This window comes from Pan troglodytes, chromosome 12 (genome assembly GCF_028858775.2).
Source record: "Pan troglodytes isolate AG18354 chromosome 12, NHGRI_mPanTro3-v2.0_pri, whole genome shotgun sequence".
NCBI lineage: Eukaryota > Metazoa > Chordata > Mammalia > Primates > Hominidae > Pan > Pan troglodytes.
The window spans coordinates 115,586,155-115,611,880 of record NC_072410.2 but is presented as its reverse complement, the minus strand read 5'-3'; the positions used below and the strand labels follow the sequence as shown (position 1 = coordinate 115,611,880).

General features: G+C 43.1%; 1 protein-coding gene across 5 annotated transcripts in view; it reads left to right on the top strand.

Annotated features, from left to right (window-relative positions):
• RNF144A (ring finger protein 144A) overlaps positions 1 to 8,915 on the top strand; it is a 344,436-nt gene extending 335,521 nt beyond the window's left edge. For 3 of the 5 annotated variants that reach the window (XM_063789327.1, XM_063789328.1, XM_016946497.4), the window contains one exon: positions 6,825 to 7,072. In XM_063789327.1, the coding sequence (XP_063645397.1) occupies positions 6,825 to 6,992 (168 nt within the window). In that variant the 3' untranslated portion in view covers positions 6,993 to 7,072. Of the gene's footprint in view, positions 1 to 6,824 lie in introns of all 5 variants that reach the window. The other 2 variants (XM_016946468.4, XM_063789326.1) reach the window with 2 other exon arrangements.
• Positions 8,916 to 25,726: the final 16,811 nt, after the last annotated feature.

Below are 25,726 nucleotides of genomic sequence, written 5' to 3'. Positions count from 1 at the left end.
ATGGCATGAAGAGTTGAGACCATTAAGAGGTGATTTGGCCATGAGAGCTCCTCTCTCATGAATGGGCTGATGCTGTTATCATGGAAATAGGTTGATTAGCACCAGAGTGAGTTGTTATAAAAGGGAATTCGGCCCTCTCTGTCTCATACTCATTCTTTCTTGGCCTTCCACCATCTGCCATGGGAAACACAGCATGAAGGCCCTCATCAGATGCCAGAGCCATACTCTTGAACTTCCCAGCCTTCAGAACCATATGCCAAATACATTTCTATTTATTATAAATTACTCAGTCTGAGACATTCTGTTGTAACAACATAAAAAACTAAGAAAATAATTATTATAAGTTTTATTGATTTAGAAGTAGTAATCTTATCTACTAAAATTAAAAATGTGCATGTATATTACTTGGAAATCCACTTCTAGGCATGCTACCCTAGAGAAATATTCTCACATGTGCAATTAAGGAAATGTAAGTTGATTTTATTGAAGCATTATTGTAGTACAGAAAGTTGTAAACATTCTGACTGTTCCTGAATAGAGGAATGATTAAATAAAATGTAGTCTATTACTATGATAAAATGATGTATATGGTAAAAAGGAATACAATGTTTTGCTGGTAATTTTTTAAGATTAGCCTCCTAGAAAAGCAAACATAACCCTGATTTGTAGCCTTCCCTAATTTCAGAGGTATAAATATTCCCACCCTGGCCAATTTCAACCTACCTAAGTGACAACACTGATTTTGCAGTTGCAAAGAGATGCACACAAAAGGCCTTTACCAGCCAGTGCAAACAAACTTCAGCACGGTGCTAAGAATGAATTATTTTTCATATCAGTGCAGATAGCTCTCAAAATATTGATGTTGAATAATAAATACAAATACTATGTGTTCTCAAAGGCCTTTGTAATAAAAGTATTCCCAATTAAAAATAAGTCCAAGTGTGGTGGCTCCCATCTGTAATCCCAGCACTTTGGGAGGCCAAGGTGGAAGGATTTCTTGAGTCCTGGAGTTCAAGACCAGCCTCGGCAACACAGTTACGCCCCATCTCTACAAACAAAAACAAAACCAAAAAAACAAAAACAAAGCAAAACAAAAATTAGCCAGATTTGGTGGAATGTGCCTGGGGTCCCAGTTACTCAGGAGGCTGAGGTAGGAGGATCACTTGAGCCCAGGAGGTCAAGACTTGCAGTGAGCAATGATTGAGCCACTGCACTCTAGCCTGGGTGACAGAGTGAGACCCTATCTCAAAATACTACTACCACTACTACTAATAATACTACTAATAATACTACTGGAAAGAGAAACACCAGACTTCAACACAAAAGTTTCCTCTAAGGATGCAGGAGGAAGGGAAGTGAAGAGCACAAGTACTATTGGATATTGTAGTCTTTGATGTAGAAAGCTTTTTTAAGGAATGTTTTGGCACTAAAGGAAGGTACAGTTATTTTAAGGAAGATAAGAATTACTTTTTAAAATTATTTCTAAAGCAAAACAAATACACATACAATGGCACACCAAAAATATAGGCAATTTTTTTTTGTTATTTTATTTTTAAAATTCTGGAAAGGAAACCACCCCTTGTGTGGTCTGCAGTGTTGGGGAGCAGTGAGGAGTGAATGGGATTCATGGATGAAGGTTAAGAGTAGATAAAAGGGCCTAGTTTCAGTTGTTCAAATTTGATCCTTTTTACACTAAAGCATTTGCATCCTGAACCTCAAAGTATGGCTATGTAGTTTTCTCCAAAGTTTTCTTGCTTTTTTTCTGCCATCTAACCAGAGAGTGTTTCTTGTTTACCTAGCTATCCCACAGGGGAATAAAAAAATGAGTGAAGGTGATTTTAAAATTAAAATATACTTTTAAAACAATGATGTTATGGACTAAATGATTGTGTTACCCCAAATTCATATGTGGAAGACCTAACCCCCAATGTGATGGTATTTGGACGAAGAGCCTTTGGAAAGTAATTAGGTTTAGATGAGGTTGTGAGGGTGGGGATCCAGTGATGAGATTGCTGTTCTTGTAAGAAGAGACCAGAGAGCTTTTCCTCTCTCTCCCTGTCTCTCTTTCTCCACTATGTGGGGATATAGCAGGAAAATGGCAGTCTGCAAGCCAGAAAAAGAGTTTTCACTGGGGAATCAAGTCTCCAACCTCTAGAACTGTGAGATACAAATGTCGATTGTTGAAGCTACCCAATCTATGTTATTTTGTTACAGCAGCCTGAACAGACTAAGATAAATAGCTAATGTTAAAGAAAGAAATTTGAGAAATGTCAAATGCTAAACCCTGAAGACCTAAAATTGGGTGCAATCTAACCTTGACAATGTCTTCAGAAAGGCCCATTATATAGAACAGGAAATGCTGTGTTTTATTTTATTCTATGGGAGTACCTAGAGTTTTGCAATTCAGTTCTCCTAATTGTTTCACTAAGGGAGAGAAGGAAGAGATCATGGAACAATATCATTGAGATCTAGGAAACTGGATTATAGCAATTAGAGGAAATTATCCTGTAGATTGGCAAATCTGAACATTTCCTTAGGAGACAACTGGACCATCTGCTTCATGGGCGAGCATAAAGAATCAGATTGGGAGAGTGAGTTCCTTAGGTAACCCCACAGTGTGGTAGCAGAAATAGGGCTAGCCTTCTCCTTACACTGGCCAAGTATGGTAGAAGGGCTAGAAGGAAGGAAATTGGATTAAAAAAGAAAAGAGGCATAAGGAGATATTTAAAAACATATCTACCTTATATAATGGGCTGAAAGTTATTTATAGTCAGGTTCCCGTGCCCTTGTCACTTCCCGCTATCCTGTGTGAGTCCTCCTTTTCTACTTAGAAATCCCCATGATATTAGGTGATCCTTGTCCTGAAAAAGCTACATCTGCCTCCATAGTGCCCTCTATTTGGAATCCTGCCCCAAGTAGAAACTCCAGATCTCTGTGTCCACAAGCAGCCATTCATCACAGCTAATGAAAATCCATTCTGTTGTGCTTTCCATCCTTCCACATTCTTCAAGACTGGACAGATGGAGGCCCAGCACCTAAAGTTTTGCTGACTGTGATGCATGAACTAAGCAGAGAAAGGGACTAAGAACTTAGGAAAGAACCAAGGGCAACTGCCTTTTCATGGATAAACAGAGTAACTCTTTTGACTCATTACCATTTAGCATGGTGGAATTCAATGTAATAAATAATTACTGGACATCTATTACATAGTAAATAGAACATGGTGTCTACTATAAAGAGTGGTGAACACATGCAATTTTTATAACGTAGGTAGGATGAAATAAAGGCTTCATCAGAGGTTCATCAAAAGGACTTCAGAAATAAAAGGAACTAAATAATTGTAACTTTGGGAACTGGAGAAGGTTGTTTGGTAGAAACAGCGTTGAGCAAAACCAGCAAGACAGGCAGGAATTCATCAGGTGGAGTAGAGGAAGAGGAGATTAGGAATTCTATGCAATGGCTGCTTGTAGGTGAAGCATTCACCTTGAGCTAACTCTTGAACACTGAATTGACATACAGAAAAAGACCACTCAATCCTATCAACTTAGTGGAAAAGAACAGTTGAACCAACAGTTTGGCAAAAAAAGACAAAAGAACCAGCTGATTTACCAAATTTTGTGCTATCTTTCAAGTTATTGCCTCGTGTTATACACATTCGGGCATAATCTACCTCAAAAGGTCTATTGTTCTGAGGAGCAGCAGATTTCTCTTTGCAAAAATAAAACAAAACAGGTTTCTGTTTGTTTGTGTGGGCAGCTTGGGATATTACAAAAAAGCAATACAATAGAGAGAAATTGCCATTCAGAGATGTGATATGGCTCATTTTTAACTGTTTTCAGTGAAGTGGATGGAAAAGTGTCGGGATTGTCTTTGCCAGCAGGGAGCACGTTACAGGGTCACTAACATCACTGTTTGCCTGAGCAGATGCTGAAAGCACCGCATCTTCAGGACTCTTAATCTTTTCCAACCGAGCAAAATGTTCAGCATGAACTTTTAAATATAGTGACACCTTGTGTGTCCAATCTGCTGAAATTTGCAGCGGGAAACCAGTAATGGGGAAAGCTGTGAAGGTTTGCAGTGATTAAATGCTGCCAAGAGTCCGCATTTTCTTCAGGAAAGTAAAGATGGTTGACTTGGCAATTGACAAGCAGACATGATGGGGTATATTTTGCAATGCATAATTATATCTGGATTATTTGGAAGGAGAAACCAAAGTTAAGGCTTGAAACTGTGATGTTTCCAGTGGCAAACTGAATTTTTGAAAAATCTTTTTTTTAAACTAATGATATTAATCAACACATATGTAATCATCACACTGTGATACAAACTCTATTTTAGAATTCTTTACAAATAGTATAATGAACAGAATTCCTGTTATAATTTATTTATGTGATATTATAGAATTCCTATTATAGTTTATTTCTGTTATTCCCAGAATCTTTAATAAATCATACATTTACACGTATATATGCATACACACACATACACATATATGTAAAACTGAAGTATATATATTTTCCTTGCTCTACCGGGGAGGCTGATGTAACAATGAGTGATTATACTGCTCATTCACTGGTAATATTTCTAGGGAATATTAAGGGAAGGCTGGTTTGTTTCAACTGGAATATTTAAAGCATCTATCATGAGAATAATGATACAGAAAGGAATATTATCCCTTTCTTCAGTATTTTCACAGTGTAGGGAGATGAGAAAGAATTGATAAGGCCTATTGAATGAAGTTTGGTAGCTGCAATGATCAAATTATATCCAGAACTATGGGAACATGGAGGAGGGACAGCTGATCAGACTGGGATTCAGGAAGGGATTTCTGTGAGATGTGTTGTCCATATTTAGTCTTCTTCTTCCTGATTTAAGCTCTTTATATCCCTAGAGCCTGATAATATTTTAAATAAATGAACAATTGTTGAATGGGTAAATATATATGAAACTCTTTGGTGACTCATCCTGCTTTGTAAAAATGTCAATTGTTTCTATAATGGGTAGTGGCAATATTTGTGGCTTTGCCGATCTCTTGCTGTGCAATCACTTAAAAGTGACTTTTTAAATGATTAAAAGTCATTTAATCTCTCTGTGCTTCAGTTTCCTTAAATGACAAATGAAATGTTAATGTAGATAACTTGAAAAGGACTTTCATATATGTAAAATATGGAACGTCTCATTTTAAGAAGTAAATATGTAGTCAAGTTCCACATAAATAAAACATAATTGTGTTTCGAAAATCACACAGAGTGAGGTTTAAATAAATTACTGAAGAATTATGTCTGCAAATACAAGACTACAGTAGCAACATGATTAATCTGCCACTCCCTAAAACAAATTTCCCATTTTCTTACAAGTATGCCTATTTCATCTGTGTTTGTATTGAAAGACAGAACCTCAGCTACACCAGATAAAGACATAATGTTTTCAGTTATTCAAAATGACTCTTCAGCAAGATGATATTGATGCATTCATTTTATTAAGCTTATTGGAATTTGTATTCGTTGTTTTATAGAGAGGATTTCGCCCTGTCACCCAGGCTGGAGTGCAGTAATGTGATCATAGCTCACTGCAGCCTCAAACTCCCAGACTCAAGCAATCCTCCTGCCTCAGCCTCCCACGTAGCTGGGACTACAGGCATGGACCATCATGACTGGTTCATTTTTAAAAATTTTTGTAGATAGTCTTGCTATATTGCCCAGATTGGTCTTGAACTCCTGGGCTCAAGTGATCTTTTCACCTTGGCCTCCCAAAGTGCTGGCATTATAGGCGTGGGCCTCTGTGTCTGGCAGCTTCTCGGAATCTTTAGATGGAAGATGCCAAGCAAATACAATTACAGATTTGATATTGAGCAATAAATTAAGAGCTACCTGACAAAGTAGCCCAGAAAACATTCATGGGACCCTCCTGTGATGTTTGCCTGGAAAGCCCAAACTTTGCTGGATCTCAGAACATCCGGGCCTGTAGCCCCTCCACCCACACACTCCCTATCCTGCCTGCTTCAGCCCAGGGGGGTGCCTGCGATGCTCCTGAAATCCTCCTCATGTGGAGGACCCTGGATTTTTTCCCACCTGCAGCTCACCCATGAGAGATTGCAAAGAGGTGCATGCCTCTGTTCATAGCTGTTTCCACCTTGCCTGTTCACTTGGAATTAATGACAATGAGAAATGAATGCTCTCCTTGGAACTCTCAGTGGCACCTCTTCCCAGCAGAGTGTCCTGAGCAAGCTCCTGAGCCACTCTGGTCTTTAGTCATCTTCTGCAGACTGAGATAGAATCTCCCTGCCAGTTTGTTACGTAGATAACATGAGACCATGTATGTTAAAATGCTACAGAATGCTTTAGACTGGTGAGGTGTTACTGACAACACTAAGGAGATCAGGGGAAGGGAAGCACTGTTGGAGTTTCTCGGATGTGTCTGTTCCTGTGTTGGGGTTGTACATGGGGAATGGACATTGTTATCCTCACCATGTGCTTGAGAAAAGGCTCAGAGATGTTACATAACTTCTCCAAGTGTATCATCAGGATGTGGTGGAGATAGTACTTGTATCTTGTCTTTCTTACACCACCCCACTGATTTTTCCAACAGTAGTGATGCTTATCTTCAATCCAATCCATGAGGGTTGTAAATGTTAGATTTTCCTTAAGCTCACCCCCACCATCTTTAAGAAACAGTGTTATTATTTCAACTTATTCATGATTTCTCTTTGAATATAATTGAGTTTTTCAGTGTTCTAAGGACAGTACCTTAGAAATCACAAAATCATCTAACACCGTTAGTTTGTAACAAATTAACTTTTTGTTGTTGGTGTTGTTTTCCCCAAGGTGGTAGATCAGAGGTTTTCAGCATGCCTCCGCCACTTGGAAATAGCAAGATGGTACATAAAGATCAACTCTGTGAGCTTTAATCCGAGAAGGAAATCAGGCATCCACCAGAATTGCGAAGGACAACCCAGATCCCCAGGAGGAGAACCCGGCAAACAGTCCCTGTGATGGCATCTGGCTGATGAAAGTGAGCGAAGCGTCAGTACGAGAGAAATGCCGGGAGCCTCCCTCTGTGACTCACCTTTCCACTGGGCATTGGAACAACACAGGCCAAGGGAGAGCATTTTGTTTCTCCCAAGCTCTGGAGGTAACCTGGGGAGAGGCTTGGAGCGCTGTGAGGGACAGACACTGGGAAAAGCTGCAAACCTTTTCGCAGACCCGGAAACCAAGTGCAGGATACCATTTTGAATCCAGGTACGCACAAAGTTAGTTGTTCCTTGGCGGCTGGCATTTTAGTCTCGAGTCAAGGTTTGCAGTGTCTGCTCTGGGATGGGGTAGGGACCTCCACGTCAGAATTGTGGAACACACCTCAGCAGTAGGCGCTGGAACTTTGCTGTCCTCTGTTGCAAGCCTGAGGCAGCAGGAAAGCAGCTACATCTGTGGTTTCTCCTGGGTGTTAAGACTTGCAGCCAGGTCCAGCTTGGTGACCTGGAACTGCTCTGTGTGTGCCCTAGCCTGCTGTCCTGATATTATGGTGCAGTGGGACCCTCTCTGCTCCACCCCCAGGCAGAAATCCAGGCATGTGTAGGACCCTGGACCAGCAGCCTGAGCCACCCACCACTCCTGAACAGAGTGTGGGGTCCAGCCTGAGCCACCCCATCATTCCTGGACACGGAGTGTGGGGTCCAGCCTGAGCCACCCCACCATTCCTGGACACAGAGTGTGGAGTCCAGCCTGAGCCACCCCACCATTCCTGGACACAGAGTGTGGGGTCCAGCCTGAGCCACCCCACCATTCCTGGACACAGAGTGTGGGGTCCAGCCTGAGCCACCCCATCATTCCTGGACACAGAGTGTGGGGTCCAGCCTGAGCCACCCCACCATTCCTGGACACAGAGTGTGGGGTCCAGCCTGAGCCACCCCATCATTCCTGGACACAGAGTGTGGGGTCCAGCCTGAGCCACCCCACCATTCCTGGACACAGAGTGTGGGGTCCAGCCTGAGCCACCCCATCATTCCTGGACACAGTGTGTGGGGTCCAGCCTGAGCCACCCCACCATTCCTGGACACAGAGTGTGGGGTCCAGCCTGAGCCACCCCACCATTCCTGGACACAGAGTGTGGGGTCCAGCCTGAGCCACCCCACCATTCCTGGACACAGAGTGTGGTGCAGCAGGACTCTTTCCACTTCACACCTAAGTAGATCTCCAGATGTTCAGAGCAACCCCTCATCTGGATCAGTAGCCTGACACCCCATTTATCCTGCACAGAGGCCCTGGTACAGGGAGGCCCTCTCACTCCATGCCCAGGCAGCTCTCCAGGCATTTAGAATACCTCCTCACCTGGATCAGCAGACTGATCCACTCCACCTGTCCTGTGCAGAGATCCTGGTGCAGGGAAACCCTCTCCACTCCATGCCCAGGCAGATCTCCAGGCATCTAGTGGGCCCATTCTCCTGGATTAGAAGCTTAGGCTGTCCCCCAGCCCTATGCTGAGGACTTGGAGGCAAGGTGGTTTCCCAGCTCCATACCTAGGCATGCCTCTAGGCACTTGGTAGCCACCTACTGGATTCTCTCTCAGCACTCGTGCTTGTGCTTGCTAAGTGGACCTGGCTGGTATGGCCTTGCCCATCATGGCCCCTACTCCAGGTGCAGAGCAAAGAGCTCAGGCCACTGCCCATTCCGTGGATCTGCCCTTTGGCTGAGGAAACAGAGAGCTTCTGCCTCTGTAAACAAGCATCCTGTAAACAAGAATCAAATATATACCCAGCCACATGGGCTGCAGCAGGCTCTTACCTGCAAGTACCACCTACGGGTTTACAGGTTGAACTGCACAGCCCCATACAAAACCTGTCAAAAGCAGTGCACAGGGCTATAGAAGCAAAGCCAAGATCCCATCTAGCATTATCTATGTCACACCCCTTAGGGAGGGGGAAAAAGAGAAAGAAAAAAAAAGCAATAATATTACAAGGAAAGAAAGAAAAAGGGAAACTTCTACCTGCATGAAAATAATTACAAAATCGAGAAGTGCCAGTGTTTCCAGATGAGAAGGAGCCAGCACAAGAATTCTAGCACCAGAATTATTGGTGGATAGGGGCCACGATGGGCGGGGCCAGACCAGCCAGGTCCACCTGGCAAAATCTTCAAGTAGTGATACCACCAAAAGATTGCACTAGCTCTGCAGCAATACACCCCAACCAAAATGGAAACTCAGAAACGACAGATAAAGAATCAAGGCATAGATTGCAAGGAAGCTCAATGAGATCCAAGACGAAGTTGAAAACCAACACAAACTTCTAAAGCAATCCAGGAAACGAAGGAAGAGATAAACATCTTAAAAAGAGATCAGTCAGAGCTTCCGGAATTGAAAAACTCACTTAAGGAATTTCAAAATACAATTAAAAATTTCATTAATAGTACCAAGCAGAAAAAAGAATTTCAGAGCTTGAAGACTAGTCCTTTGAACTAACCCAATCAGACCAGAATAAAGAAAAAAGAGTTTTTTTCAAAAACAGCCTTTGAGAAATATGGAATTATGTAAAGTGATCAAATCCATGAATTGTTGGCATTCCTGAAAGAGAAGGAGATGAAGTAAACAACCTGAAAAAAGTAGTTGAGGCAATAATTCAAGAAAATTTTCCTAATCTTGCTAGACAGGTAGACATCCAGATACAAGAAGTTCAGAGAACATCTCTGAGATACTTATACAAAATTAATATCTCCAAGGCATATAGTCACCAGACTGTCCAAGGTCAATGGTAAAGAAAAAATTTCAAAGGTAGCTAGAGAAAAAGGTCAGATTACATACAAATGGAGCTCCATCAGACTAACAGTGGAGTTCTCAGCAGAGACTGAGACTACTAGGGCTTGTATGCTGCCTTCTCCAGGCTGTAGAGTTAGCGGGAGGGGACAGAGAAGGGCAAGGATTTTAAAACTAACTATTGGGTACTATGCTCAGTACCTGGTGATGGGATCACTGATACCCCAAACCTCAGCATCATGCCATATACCTAGGTAACAAACCTGTATATGTACCCTCTGAATCTAAAAGTTAAAAAGCAAACAAACAAACAAAATGTAACCTGATAAATGGTTTTCTAAAGTTTCCTCCAGAGAGGAAACTTGCACCAGAGCTCTGTTATCTATTCTGTTATTCATTATTTTAAAATAAAAGCCACTTTCTTTTAGTATCAATGCTGCTTCTGTGCATTATTTACTATTATTTTAATTAATCCAATTTGACCTACTGGAACTTCCAGTGAGTACACTGTGGGCACCAATTCACTTACTTTTTCCGTTGATATCTAAGGATACCTAATGACTATCATCTTGGAGATCCAAAGATGAAACCGTCTCTAGTCCTCAGAGAACTTCCAGTATAAGTCAAGAAAACAGCCTTGTGAAAAAGTAGATACATAAATAAAGTGTCACAGATATTGTGATGGATTAGAAGGGAAGTATTAATTTTCTATTGCTGCTGTAACAAATTACTTTGAACTTAGTGGATAAACACAACACAAATCAGGCATCTTATAGTCTTGGAGTTCAGAGTGGCTCTTAGGAGCTAAAATCAACATGTCAGCAAGGTTTTGTTTCTTCAGGGGACCCTCGGGAAGAATCTGTTTTCATGCCTTCTTCCACTTCCAGAGGCCTCAAGTATTCCTCAGCTTGTGGCCCCCCCCTCCTTTTTTTTTTTTTTTTTTTGAGATGGAGTCTCACTCTGTTGCCCAGGCTGGAGTGCAGTGGTGTGATCTCGGCTCATGGCAACCTCTGCCTCCCAGGTTCAAGTGATTCTCCTGCCTCAGGCTTCTGAGTAGCTGGGACTACAGGCATGTGCCATCATGCCTGGCTAATTTTTGTACTTTTAGTAGAGACAGGGTTTTACCCTGTTAGGCTGGTCTCGAACTCCTGACCTCAAGTGATCTTCCTGCCTTAGTCTCCCAAAGTGCTGGGATTACAGGCGTGAGCCACCGTGCCTGGCCCCTCCTCCATTTTTAAGCCCATTATAAAAATGCTGTTCCATCATGTCTCTGTCTCACAAGGACCCTTGTGATTGCATTGGGCTCACTCAGATAACACAGAATAACAGCCTAAATACCCTTAATTTAATCACATAAGAAAAATCCCCTTTTTCCAGGTAAGGTAACTTGTCCCCAGGTTCCAGGCATTGAGATGTAAACATGGGGGGACCTTATTCTATATACCACAGGTGCAATGAACTATGAGGATAGCATGAAGGTGCTGAAAGGCAGATGGTAGTATAGGAAGGAATATCCAAGAAAAAAGGAGTAGAGGGGAAGGCATAGAGGCATGAAAAAGAATTAAGTTATTTATGGCTGGACCTTGCAATTGGAAGTCAGGCCCATGCTGAGAGACGAGGATGTGGGGGAGGGCATGGTCCAGCCCTGGCAAGCCCGGTGGTGATGCTGGGCACATGTGTTGCCTTCTCCAGGCCGTTTAGAGCTGCTGCTGCTGTGTGAAGCTGGGGAGAGGCGGGATCAGGGTTGATGTCAGAATGGTGACTTTGTCAGCTTGGGAAGAGTTGTTGAGTGTGGGTGGGGATGAGATGATGACAGCAGATTCAAGGAGAAAAGTGACAAGAGCCTGTGTTCTGGCAGCAGCAGAGGTGATGGAGGGATTGTTAGGAACCGGTCACCCCATCTGCTGGGGTGAGGGGAGAGTGTGTGGGAGCAGGAGGAAGCTAGGATGATGCCAGAGACAGGACACAGGGCAGAGTGAGAAGTGACTAGCATTTCATGGGACGAAGGCACTGGAGGAGGAATAACGTGAGGGTGGTGTGTGGTGGGTGGTGATAACGGTGTGGGCAAAACAAGCCCGGTCTTTCAAACATTGAGTCTGTGGCTTCTGGGAGACATCTGGGTAGAGCTCTGCAGGAAGTCATTTCATATATTCTCCCTCCCTCCCTCCATTTCCTTCTTTCCTTCATCCATCTTTCCTTCCTTCCTTCTTTCAGTGAAGATTTGTTAAGGCTTAACATATACTAAACATATGCTAAAATTCAAACGTACCCTGATAAAAAAGTGAGATGTTGTTTCTGCTTAATATTCAATGTTGGATCTCAGGAGAAAAGTCCAGATCAGAAATATACATTTGGAGGTCCTCAGTGTGTCTGCATGTGTGTCTGTATAGATATATGCACACACACATAATGTATGGATACGCACACACAGGTATAGATACACACACACACACACACACACACACAATGGAAACCTTGGAACTCTGCAAGGTTCTCCAGGGATAGCACACTATGTGATGATAGGAAAAGAGAGGCAAGGATAGATTCCTGAGGACCAGAAACCTACAGAGAAAGAGAAGCTCCTGCGGAAGAGAAGACAGAAGGAGAGGTCAGCAGACTAGGAGAACCCTGTAGGGGAAGGAATTCAAGTTAGCTGCAGGCTGAGGCCACTGTGCCGCACATGGCAGTCCATTGGTAAGCCTCGTTATTTCACCCACAGTGAGGATTGATGGAAAGTGAGGAAGCGCCATCGTTGAATGCAGTGGCTTCTTTTAAGGAATTCAGCAGTGAGGAGGGTAAGGCAGTGACTAGAAAAAGAGACAGTGATGATTAACTTGTTCTGGTGCAAACAAGAAAGCTGGTGCTGTAAGAAATACAACAGGGCCCAGCCTTGAGGCACCTGATCTGGCACAGAATGTTAACCCTTACAGCACTGGCTGGGCTCTCCAGGAAGATGCTTTCCACTCTGTGCCCAGAGTTCATGGATTTAGTTCCCTCAGCTGTTGGTAGCGTCATATTCATCACTCTGTTGTTCTCATTCTCTCTATACCTTTGTCTACAGATATTGCATCTCAGTTTACTCTCTCCAACATTTACCCTTCACCTTGATACATGTTCCTAAATCTGCTTCTCTCCTCTGCCTCCCTCCTTCCGACATTTTCATCTTTCCACTGTGCTCAGTCTTGTTCACCAAACCTCTACCTTATCTGCTCATGACTTAACCAAGCCTTCCCCTCAACTGCTCCTGAGTTACTCCCACTGACCCACCTCATGAAAGAGGTCAGAAAAATTAAAAAAAAAAGAAGACAACTAATTTCCTCTAGCTACAGAGACTCAGCAGCGTATTTTCATTTATTAATAATTAATTAAATGTTTTCTTGGTAAAGGTTGTTTTTGCAAAGGGCTTCTGATGTTCCCTGTATATCTGTGAGACAAGTTTAATAGCAGCAATTTTTTCTACTTTAAGGCTTTATAAATCAAGACTTAAAAAATTAGTAGGAGAGTAGCCAATAGGATCTGGGGTTTCTAATTCTCAGGCCAGGATTCTTTCCTTTTTCCATAACAGGGGCTTGTTCACCAGAGGGGAGCCAGGAAAGGGACACAATGTGTCCTGGTAGGAAGGCTCAAGGGCTCATAGCCAGGCCCCCTGAGAACACGTTGATACCACCAATTTTTCCAAAGAAGATTCAACCTCCAACTGCAGCTTCGGACACGTGATGAGAGCGTAAGGATTTATTTCGGAGAAACAAACAAGGAGATGCCAAGGGTGATTTTGACATTTTAGAATATGTGCTAGGAGAGTTTGACATCTGTGACCTCAATAATTGGAAGGTTTCACCATGCTGTGAAGGGGTGGGGGCCGGCAGGCAGCACCTGTCAGATACCATGTCAGGATTGATAAATGCGTGACTTGGTGCTCTGTCAAAATGCTCATGTTCGCTGGGCGTGATCTCTCTTGCTCATGGAACATGATTGCACCATCTGCTCACTTTGGAAGCACAATCTTGAGCCCATATCCCATGCCCAAGCCCGGCCTGAGACTTGCCCTAACATGGAGAGGGCGCATGTGTGTACAAAGACACCAGGCTCTGATCCCTGTGGGCACACAGCCTTAGGCCTTCGGGACGTGGGCGAATTGCTCGTGTCCGGCTGTGGTCCTGAGTTCTGATAAATCACCTCTGCTGTCCCCACCATCCATTCAGGGATAGCTCTGGCCTTGGTTGACTGCTGATGTTTTTATAATGCGCCTTCCTTACGGCAGATTGGGATCAGAAAGCAGGCTGTTAAATGCCCTTTGTTTCTCTTCAAACAAGGTTCTTTTAAAAATCATCACTCTCATCAAACCAGGGCTGGTGTCTCTGCTTGGCAGAGCCAACTGTGACCGCCGTCGGCATGGGTATTCTATCAATCCAGTCCCGCTCGCTGTCAGCTGCAGGGGTCCCAGGCTCAGTGTCAGGAGGAGGAGGGGATGAGGCTCTTGATTAATGTTTAAGTCCTTCAAGTACTCTGTCTTTGTGTCTAAGAAGCACCAGTGCATTGCGGGGATGATGAGGTGGAATCCTTGGCTGTAATTAGTTGAGGACTCAGTTCTGACCAGTGGCAGGGGGACATCTCCCGGAACGGCCTCAGGGCTCTAGAAACCCACAGACCCGGCTCCTGTGCCAGTTACGCCATTGACTTCCCAGTAACTGTGGGAACGTTATCAAAGCTCTGAGCCTCAATTTCTCCCTCAAGAAAAAGGACTGTTTCCGATCTGTGGAATAACGAAAACGTTATGAAATTACCTCTCCTGATGCTTGGCTTCTAATTCAATAAATGCTGTTTTCCTGAGTTCAGGTTCCTTAATATCAGAGGATTTCTAGTACAGTAGCAAGCATAAGTTAACTTAGGAGGGTGAAGTACTCTACTATGTGACATAAGCTTATCACATGCTTATAATTGATGTGGTGACCATTTTCTTCTGTGCCCCAAATCTTAAACGTTAACAATCAGGAGGTCCTTTTAGGGACAATGGTGAAAAGTGCGTTATAAGAGCATGACTGAGAAGACCCGGGTCCTGACCCTAGATTGGAGCTTCTGTGCTGAGGTGGGGATCCTGGGTTCAGTACGTTGACCCATAGCCACCTAAACTTGAACACTTCCAATGCCAGGCAATTTACTATCACATGATAGAGCCAAAAATATCTGTGCTGACTCACCGTGCTTTGATGGTTCTTTGCAGTTGGCAAACTTTTTCTGCAAAGGGCCAGATAGTAAATATGTTTGGCTTTGAGGGCCATCTAGACCCTGTCACAGCTACCCCATTCTGCTGCTGTGGCACGGATGAAGCCAGGGATGACACCTAAACCGATGGGTATGGGTGGGCCCCAGTAAAACTCCATTCACCAAGTTCAAAGGTAGGCTGGATTCGGTCACATGGCTGTGTAAACACCAGTGAATTGTTACGTATATTAGGAAGGTACATATCTTATTTGTCCTAGCTGCAATTTTGAGGATAAGTATATAAGAAAAACTGAGGCAATTATTGCCTGTTTTCTGAGGCTCTCTAACAATGTTCCTCCTTCCCTCCAGATACAGTGAGAAATCTAAGCTGTGGTGTCTTCTTTCAGCTCCAAGATACACTATGTGTGCATGTTTTTCAGGTGATGAGATTCTTAGTTTTTTAAACCAAGGATGATAATGATCATTACTATCCATTTTTAGAACCAAATGTAGAAATTTGTTTAACATATTTTAAAAGACATGTTGTCTATAACTTGGGAATGAGAAGTAGTATGTTCTTATACTAGCGAAAGGAGGGAGATCAGTGGGATACCATTTTATTTAAGACTAAGGGAAAAGATCGATGTTTGTTTAATGATATCTTAAGATAATTTTGTAAAACAGCCTTGAGTTTAGTAATTCAGAGCCTTTTCTCCCGAGTGGAAGTCGGAGAATGTTCCCTGCTCCACGCTGTGAGCTGGTGTCCAGTTGGATCTCTGATCCCACTCACAGCTGAGGTCGCCCTCAGTGTGGTTTGCTCTGAAAGCAAGGAGACTGAGGAGTCAGCCAACCTGAGTAGAAGGCGGGCCCCAGGACTGGGGGTCTAGTTTGACCCCGTGTCTCTGCATCCTATGCCTTTCACTGCCTGCGATCACCATCAGGGTTCAGCAGAGGTGGGAAGGAAACTGACAAGACTCAGGGGGCAAGTCTCCCTTCACCATAAGGAAGGCCTGACACTCAGGTCAGCCCGAGCTAGATGATGTCATTGGTCCTCTCTTTTTCTCCATAGCCTTCCGTAGATGGGACAGGGGTCAGAGATGGGAAGGAGTGGCTCCCTCTGCTCCCTTGCTCGGGGCTGCTGTCTGGGCTCTGACTGAGTGCCCGTCTGCTGGGCCACTGCTCTGAGTGACACGTCTGCACTGTATTTTGTTCCCTTTGAGCCTTGGCTGCTCAGGATCAGGCTGCTGCTGCTGCCTCAGTAGAAGACGTGCTCCCCCAGGAGTCCTGAGCAAAGGGTTCTCTCTCCAGTGTTGATTCCTTGAAAAGGGGTTCGGAGGGACAACGTCCTGGACTCCCGAGTGTAGCCGCTCTCTTTGCTTCACACAGTCACAGTCCTTCTCCTCTGGCAGTGCACACTGTTTTTGGACAGTGCCTGGTTTGTCAGTCTTGGTCTTTATTCAGGAGAGAATCTTTTCCTGAGCAGTCCCTGGCCTGTCCCCAGCTCCTTTGTTCAGCTCAGTATGCTCAGATCCTTCCCCGATCTCCACTCCACAGAACCCCCCAGCAGGGTCTCAACCCCCCCCCGCCAACCACACACACGCTGGACTGCTTTTCTCCAGAAGTTTTTCCACTTCCCATGACACAGCCTTTGAGATAAGCAGACAGATGCAAACAGAACTGGGGAAGGGGTGGTGGCCCCCTCACGGGCGCAGTCTGGAAACCATCATTTTACAACTGGAAGGAAGCAGACCTCAAAATGCTCTGAAGATACTTCATGCCAGCATTTATAAGGATTTTTTTCTGCATTGCCATGTTATATCACTGCTAAGATTCCTTGGAAAAAGAAGGAGCAAAATAAATAATGAATGAAATTGCCGTAAGTTGTTTGCACTCAGTTTCTAAAGAAGATCCAGATGAAGGAAGCACACATTTTGTTGGGCAGGTACGTGCTGGGATGAACACAGACTGACACGGGATACGCAGAACTCATCCCTAGTACTGTGTGACGGGGAACACTGTGGCCTCCACTGAAAATCAGACATGTTCCAATCTGCTTCATAATGAAAATCACACACTGAGCCACCGAGGCGGTAGCTTTTAGAGTTGCAGCGATGTAGAACTTGAAGCCTGGCTCAAGTGTTCCAGTCCTTCCTCTGGCTCTTCCTGGCATCGTGTGCTTGCGCATGTCAGCCACTGTAACCCTCTGTTTCTTTTTCTTTTTTTTTTTTTTTTTTGATACGGAGTTTCACTCATCGCCCAGGCTGGAGTGCAATGACGCGATCTCGGCTCACTGCAACCTCTGCCTCCTGGGTTCAATCAATTCTTCTGGGATTACAGTCGTCCGCCACCATGCCCGGCTATTTTTTTTTTTTTTTTTTTTTGTATTTTTATTAGAGACGGGGTTTCACCATGTTGACCAGGCTGGTCTCGAACTCCTGATGTCAGGTGATCCATTCCCCCATTGGCCTCCCAAAGTGCTGGGATTACAGGTGACCCTCCATTTCTTTATCTGTAAAATACAAATGCTGTGGTCTAAAAATTCCATTTTCTCTATCTACCTCACAATAATAGCCTTAGGATGAAATGTAAAAGTACTTCATAATCTTGAAGGAGTTTCCCAAGTGTAAGACATTCTTATTATTGGTGACAGAGAAAGTTGGTTCTCAGGGATGACAAGCATTTGTCATATATTCAGCCACCATGGAGCATGGGATAGTGATGGAAAAAGCACGTGCCCTGTTCCCAATAAGTCCAAGGTCTAGCAAAAGTGTAGGGCACAGAACACGTTTCTACACAGCTAAGTGCAATCACTGTAAAGAGTGCTGTAATAAAGGCTTCCACTCAACACCATGGGAGCTGAGAAAGAGGCAAAGCGGCGCATGAGACGGAACCGGTTATTGCAGCCCGATATAGAAATCCAATGCTGGTTTCACCACTTAGAAGTGAGGCGGCTTTGGATAATTCCACAAGCCTCTGTGAGGTTCATTTTCCTCAAATGTGAGATAAGAATGGCAAGTAAAATATATTTCAGCATCGTTGTTATGAAAGAGAAATGACATATACCAAGAACCCAGTAGCTTCTGCAAATATAGTAGGGACGATGACTCCTGCCCATCATGGGCAGAGATGGGGGTTAAGGAGAAAATCTCTACACAGAGGCAAGAAATCTGCACTGGGTTTTGAAGTATGCCTATGAGTTCACCATGTCCAAGAAACAATGTGACCCCCTCCAAGTAGTACCTAAGAATGTGCATGGCAATTGTAGGACTTACAGCAGTTGTATGGAGTGGTGCCAGGGACCTGGGGCAGAGGCCAGGCCATGAGCACCAGAATACCAGGTTAAGGACTTCAACTCTCAGAAAGTCGTACTTCTGGTAGGAGAGATCTGCCAGTTCAGTGATGTTTTCATAAGATTTTGATATTCTACTATTTTAACTCTTCCTCTCCTCTCTCCTAGCTTCTTGCTCAGAAGAATGTTGTCAAGGGGTAAAAAATGAGCAGCATTTATTTTCTGCCTTTCACAAGTTCTTAATACTCCTGGGGAAAAATTGCCTTGTGTGGAAATAGCTGCTGATGAACCCAGGTTTGTGTGTGTGTGTGTGTGTGCATGTGTGCACGTGCACATGTATTTGCGTGGGTGTGAATGTGCCTGTATGAATGTGTGGGGGAGTGTTTGCATGTGTGTGCATGCATACATGCTTTAGTTTGTAGGGAAAATGTAGCAGGTTCCAGCTTTTCCTGCCTGGAGATTGATACCTGCTGTTCCCAGCTTGGAGCCGCCGAGTGGCTATGCAGGAGCAGCTGCTGGTGCCTGCCTCTTTGGAAGTATCTTGTGTCACCCTTGTTGCAAGCCAGGTGGCTGCTGGCCTGCAGGGGTGGCTTTGCAGGGTCTCATCCACTTCTGCCTTGCAAGGACACTCCCGCTGTGCCTCTCGGGGTGTGGTCCCATTAGCCCCATTAGTGCTGTTAAACTCTCCAAAACAATGATGGAAAAATGACTCTTTCATTCTTTGGAGTAGGGGAGGTTAAAAAAATAAACACACTCTCTCCTCCCGCAAATCAACCTGCAGCGGAAGGGACGTTGAGAGAGCTGGGATGCAGCAGCACAGGTTGGGGCTTGGGGAAGTGCCAAGTCGGGATGGGAGCCATAGGCTTTGCATGAGCGTTGGGTGGGCTGGAGAAGTTCCTCACAGAAACACCCACTCAAACACTTGTTTGTCACTCCATAATAAAATTCAAAGGGGTGAGTGAACACTACTAAGATCTTCTGCACCTGAGAAGAAAACATTATTCAAGTGAAATCTGAAATAACTTCAATAAGGCTACGTTGCTCTGGGCACCAATGTGTACTATACACGGCTTTGCTTCTTAGAGTCAGTTTCAAAATATGATTCAAGGCTACTTATCAAGCACCCATGAGTGTTTCTTATAGAAGAAGACATCAAGGGAAGCAGTGAGGATTGAGCCAGGAAAGGGATGCTGAGAACACATTTGCTGATCACCTTACATGTGCCAGACCCTGGCCTAGGCTATTTATTTACTGCCAGATTCTTACCATGCCAAGCTCTATAATGTAGGTATTATCTCCATTTTATGGATAAGGAAACGAAAGCTGAGAAGGGAGGGAACCTTCCTAAGGTCATAGTAAGGGGAAGACTCCAAGTGCACTTAATGACTTTGGCTGACTCCCAGTCTTATACTCTCCTCTATGTGCAAGATTTTCTCCTTGAAAAATAATATTTATAGGAAACACAGTTTTGTGGAGGGCTGATATTGCATGCACTACTGTTACTCATCTACACTCCCATGAATGCATCTAGAAATGGAAAAGTAAGATCTCATTCATTTGTTGAGAAGGTGAGATAGGGTCCATAAAGAATTTTTCCAGGTAGCCAAAACTTTACCTTTTTAAGATCTAGATTTAAAATTTAAAAATGTCTCTAATATCATGTTTTGGAAATAGATTATGTTCACCTACCCATCTGCCCATTCATCCATTCATTATAAATACATTTACAAACATTTTATTTGTTTCCATTCATACATTGAAGGAGCAAATGAGGAAGCAAAATTATAAAGCAATGTGATTAGTGCTACAGCACTGAAACATAACATAAAATTTTCTTGAGCAAAATGTTATTTTAGTGGGTTCTAATGTATATCGCCACATAACCATGCTTGCCTTCTTCTGGGGTGCTAGACAATTGGTGGCCATGCCTCTAGTTTCCTAGTAAATCTCTCCAATTGTCCTTTTCCAATTCATTGCTTTAAATTTTCTTGAGTATCTCCTTGCTCATGTATAAAATGAAGTGATTAAATTGATCCTCAAACTGCCTGGCTGGCTGGGTAAAAAGCAGCTAGGCAGGTCATACAAAACCCAAACTCAGAGCTTCTCAGTTAGTTAATTTGGGTGAGCTCAGCCCAGGGATTTGTAATTTGTTTATTATTTTCCCAAATGAGTCTGATGAGCTGTCATATTTTGGAACCCTTTCATTTGGTGAAATCATAATTACAGTACCATGACTGTACGTTCCCAGTATTTATTTGTGTGTGTGTTTAGAGAAACCAGTTCAATAAAGAATAATGATTAAAACCAGGCGAGGTGGCTCATACCTGTAATCCTAGCACTTTGGGAAGCTGAAGTGGGCAGATCACTTGAGCTCACGAGTTCGAGACCAGCCTGGGTGACATGGCAAAACCTTGTCTTTACAAAAATTACAAAAAACTAGCTGAGCATGGTGGTGTGCACCTGTAGTCCCAGCTACTTAGGAGGCTGAGGTGGGAGGGTCACCTGAGGCTGGGAAGTCGAGGCTGCAGTGAGCCCTGATTATACCACTGCTCTCCAGCCTGGGTGACAGAGTGAGACCCTGTCTCAAAATAAATAAATAGTGATTAAATAGGTGTTAAAAATCTAAGTGATTCTTAATACCTCTTTGTAATCTCTGCTGCTTGGAGAAACAGGATCACCTGTCAAAACTGTATGTGAATTACATTTCAATAAAGCAAAGATGATGTAAGGATTACTTTCCTTGGCATTTATTCCACAGCTGAACAGCTTACAGCTGTATTAGTCAACTTTGCTGCAGTAACACGCAACCACAACATATCAGTGGCTTGTGCAATAAGTGCTTACTTCTCACTCATGGGTCTACACGTTCACGGTGACTCTTCTGGGCTCTGCTTGCCTCCGTTTGGCTTGGCTCCAGTCTGCAGCTTGGGCTAAGTCATCCAGCATCCAGGCCAAAGATAAAGCTACTATCTGGCATACATTATTCTCATGGTGGCTCACAGAACTTCAAGAGGCTGGAGAAAAGTTGCAATGACTCAAAACGTGTGTACTTAAATTGGTATAAATCATGGCAGCTCATATTCTGTTGGCCAAAGCAAGTCGCTTTGCTTCATCTGAGCCTGGGATCTAAGATCTGTGCCTGTGCTTCTTCCGTAACAGGAAAGAGTGATTTCATGGTTAGTATATAGTTTACCCCAGTAGGGCATGACCCAAGTACTACAAAAGATTGGACTGCTCTGGCATCTTACCAGAATCTCTGAGCTGAGTGGGTATATATTTCAAAAAAAGTGCCAGGTGTTTCTTACACTCTTCTTAATCCTCCAGTGGAGATATATTTTCATTCTCTTCTCATTTAAAACTCACCAGTGCAATGTAGTATTTAACTATTTAGAAAAATGTTCATCATTTATCTCTCCTGGTTTCAAAATATTTCATAAATATGGTCCTTAAATTATGAATATAGAAAATTTAATTGTTTTTCTGTGCGGTAGGACAAATCACTTTATATTCTTACTTTTCTTAATTTTACATACATTTAATGAAATTTCCTAATTAAAAATATATAGAAACGTAAAAAAGTACCACACTAATCAAAGATGTTAACAATGAGGGAAACGGGAGGAGGGAGGTAGTGAGGGGGTGTAAAAGAACTATCTGTACTTTCTATTGAATTTTTATGTAAACCTGAAACTTCCTTTTTTTTTTTCCTTGAGACGGAGTCTCGCACTGTCACCCAGACTGGAGTGTAGTGACACGATCTCGGCTCACTGCAACCTCTGCCTCCCAGGTTCAAACAATTCTCCTGCCTCAGCCTCCTGAGTAGCTGGGATTTCAGGCGTGCACCACCACACCTGGCTGATTTTTGTATTTTTAGTAGGGATGGAGTTTCACCATGTTGGCCAGGCTGGTCTCAAACTCCTGACCTCCGGTGATCCATCCGCCTTGGCTTCCCAAAGTGCTGGGATTATAGGCATGAGTCACTGTGCCTGGCCATGAAAATTCTTACAAAAACAACAGTCCATTCATTTTTTTTAAAAATGAGACTATGTCAAAGGGGCACATAATTCATCTTCAGGGCTCCCAGTAGGTAAATCTGGGAAAATTTGAACATAAATGACTAATTAGAGGAATAAACAAATTGAATAAAATAGAAATACATGATTTCATACAAATTTAAATAGATAAAGTAGATAAATGAATGAATAAGTGGGCAAATGAATTAACAGGAAGCCCTTCCTTACAATAGAATGCTGGATAATAAATGCAAAAGGAGTAGGAATGACATAAACAGAAAATCTCCTTGTAGCAGCCATCACAGTAGCAGCTGATTTGGGTGAATGTTCTTTGAGGGGACTGTGCTGGTGAGTACAGGTTTGATGAGGAACGGGTTATTGACATAATATCACCCTAGAAAATGCTAATAAATTAAAAAGGGGGAAATGATGACTTTACAATGGAGAAACCTGGCAGACACCAATATGACCAGGTGACCAAAGCGAATAAGAGGGGCGAGCATCACATGCCTTTCATGTGATACACAGAGGAGAACACAACATCCTTCCAGTGGGATTTTTACCAGGAAAGCATGACCTGAATATGCCCACGTGTGAGGAAATGCTGGACGTCGGCTTGGGGTCATCCTTGCCATGTAGGAGAAGACTGAGGAGACATGAGAATTAAGGCAATGCACATTCCTGTATGGGATTCTGGGTCAGAGAGAAAAATGAGATATTGTAGCACAGTTGTGAAATTTGAATGGGATCTCTAGATTGGATGGGAATGTGGCTACCATGTTGGTATTCAGACATGGGGAGTTGGAGGATGGTTACAATTTGGGCAAATACATACTGGAGAATTTAGGAATGATGGAGCTTCATGTCTCTGCCCTGCTTTCAAATGGTTTAAGAAAAACAAACCATAGATAATGGATATGTCCTACACACACACACACACACACACACACACACACACATACACAGTAGATAAAGTGAGTGAAGGAGAGGATGTGGTAAAATTTTAAGTCCTGGGGAATCTCAGTGAAGGAAACATGGATGTGCTTTGAATATGGAGCTCTAGAACCTCCAAGGAGCAGAGACAGAAGTGTCTGGACTAGCATGGAATCCCCCATGGAGGTCAGCTTGCCTTGAGCATGAAGAAATGGTTAGTATCAGAAAAGAGGGAAGGTTCTAGTAGAGACAAACAATGTGAGAAAAGTCTTAGCCTTAGAGTCAGGAACAAACATGGCATGAAGAGGAAACAGTAAGGAGACTGACTTGCCGAGGGTAAGCGTGGTGGGCTTCATGGTGGGGAGAGTGGGTAGAAAGGTGTGGTACATCACTGTCATTTGCCAGTGACCACCACTCCATTTTCTTCAAGGATCTGCCTGTCCTCTATTCCATGTGGTCCCCAGAATGTGTCTGAGACTGACACTGAGACTGGCTTATCTTCCAGTCCATCTTTCTGGAAAAAGTAGTGTGTGTAGAGGTGGTTTCACGACCCAAGGAGGACACAATCCGTGCACTCCTCTGGTTTTGCTGGGAAGGTGCTCGGGCAAGACCCTGGGCCAGAAAAGATGGAAGGAAATGAATCCGAGCTTTCCAGAAGCTGTTTTCCTCATTGCTGAGAATAATGTTATTCCAAACATTGCAGAACTTACAGAAATTTCAAATGTACATAAAAGTGCCTTTCCTATTTTGTAATACTATCCTTCTTCTTCTCAGTGCAGGCTGACCTCCTTCCCGAGGGGCTCCTAGCCAGTCTGGAGAATTCATTCTCCTGTTTCTCTAAGTTTCTATGGCCTTTGTTGCTTCTGTGTCTACTACCTTTTTAAATTCTTAAGTTTATCTGGCCTTGTATTATTTTTTAGCGATTTTATGTGCACATGCCTTTGTTTTCTTAATTCTATTGTGGATTCCTAGAGAGTGGTTGGTAAATATCTTGCAATTACATATTTGAAATGCTTGATAAGAAAAAAAGAATGTCCTTTGGCTGAGGACAAAGGTGGCTGGATTTATCAATAGATAATATATACAAAGCTATTTAAGAAACTCCCTGTGTGTAAAATAAGCAAGTATTGCTTTCATTATTTATCCTGCCATTCTTTTTCTTTTTTAATTTTGAGACAAAGTCTCTCTCTGTCATCAGGCTGGAGTGCTGTGCTGCGATCTCCACTCACTGCAACCTCCGACTCCCTGGTTCAAGCGATTCTCCTGCCTCAGCCTCCCGAGTAGCTGGGATGACATGTATGCACCACCATGCCCAGCTAATTTTTGTATTTTTAGTAGAGGCAGGGTTTCACCGTGTTGGCCAGGATGGTCTCGATCTCCAGACTTCATGATCTGCCTGCCTCGGCCTCCCAAAGTTTTGGGATTACAGGCGTGAGCCACTGTGCCTGGCCCCTGACATTCTTAATCATGCATTTACTTATTCCCACGCATCTCTAAATTCTCTTACGTTGCTATTCTCTGATGTAGACAGCAAGCTCCTGGGAGGCAAAGGATCTTTCAGTTCTATTGATCCTCAGTAGCACATTGTATTGGTGCTGAGAGGAGACTGTCAGTGAAGGTGAAATGCATATGCTGGGAATGACCTGGATAATAGCTGGGTGAAAGAAAAAGCTGTTCTAAGCCAACCCATGCCAAAGCTGCAAGAAGTCAAACTGCAGACACTTCACTATTCACCTTTGTTATTGATACCATATCGTTTGGCCTGGAAGCATTTCAAATTAGGAAGTGGGCTATTAAGGGAACTAGTTGTTCCTACTAATGCCACATAGACAAGTTCTATGGCAGGGCTTTGCGCTAGCAATCACAGGTAAAATGACACAAGTGTATTATTTTAGCTAGCACAGATTGTAGACAGATTCTCCCTAATATGTTAGAAAGGCCTCCTTATAATCTCATGATAGAATCATTCACTTCCTAGATGCCTTGGGCCAGACAAGAGCTGGGCTAGGGTCTATTTTATTCCTTACATGTGTTTCTATACATCACCATGGTTTAAACCATAGAGAATATATGCAGATACAATTTTGAACATTCTTCAGGAGGAGAACGGCAGCTCTGGATGAAGATGTTCCACCTTCATCCTTCATAACGTCCTTCATAACATATCCTTCATAAACTAATAAAAGAACAGTTTATTAAAAAACTGGTCTTTTTTAATACAGAGGATTTACAATTTAATTTGAATCATGGGATTAGAAAGGCAAAAATTGCATAATAAAAGGGAGTCCTCATCATAGAAGATGTCATTTCAAGAAAAGAAAAGTACTGTATTCTTAAATGTAAAAAGATATCTAATCATCAATATCATTAGCAATGCCATTAACTGTCCTTTTTTTCCCCCGGCAGAGAGGAAAAGAACACCTTTATAAAACAAAACATTCATAACTAATGAAATCACAACCGAAGGACATACACCATTAATTACTTAGTGATCCCAGATGAATGAAGGGAAGCATTTGCTCTTCAGTTGTGTGTAAAATTAAAGGGA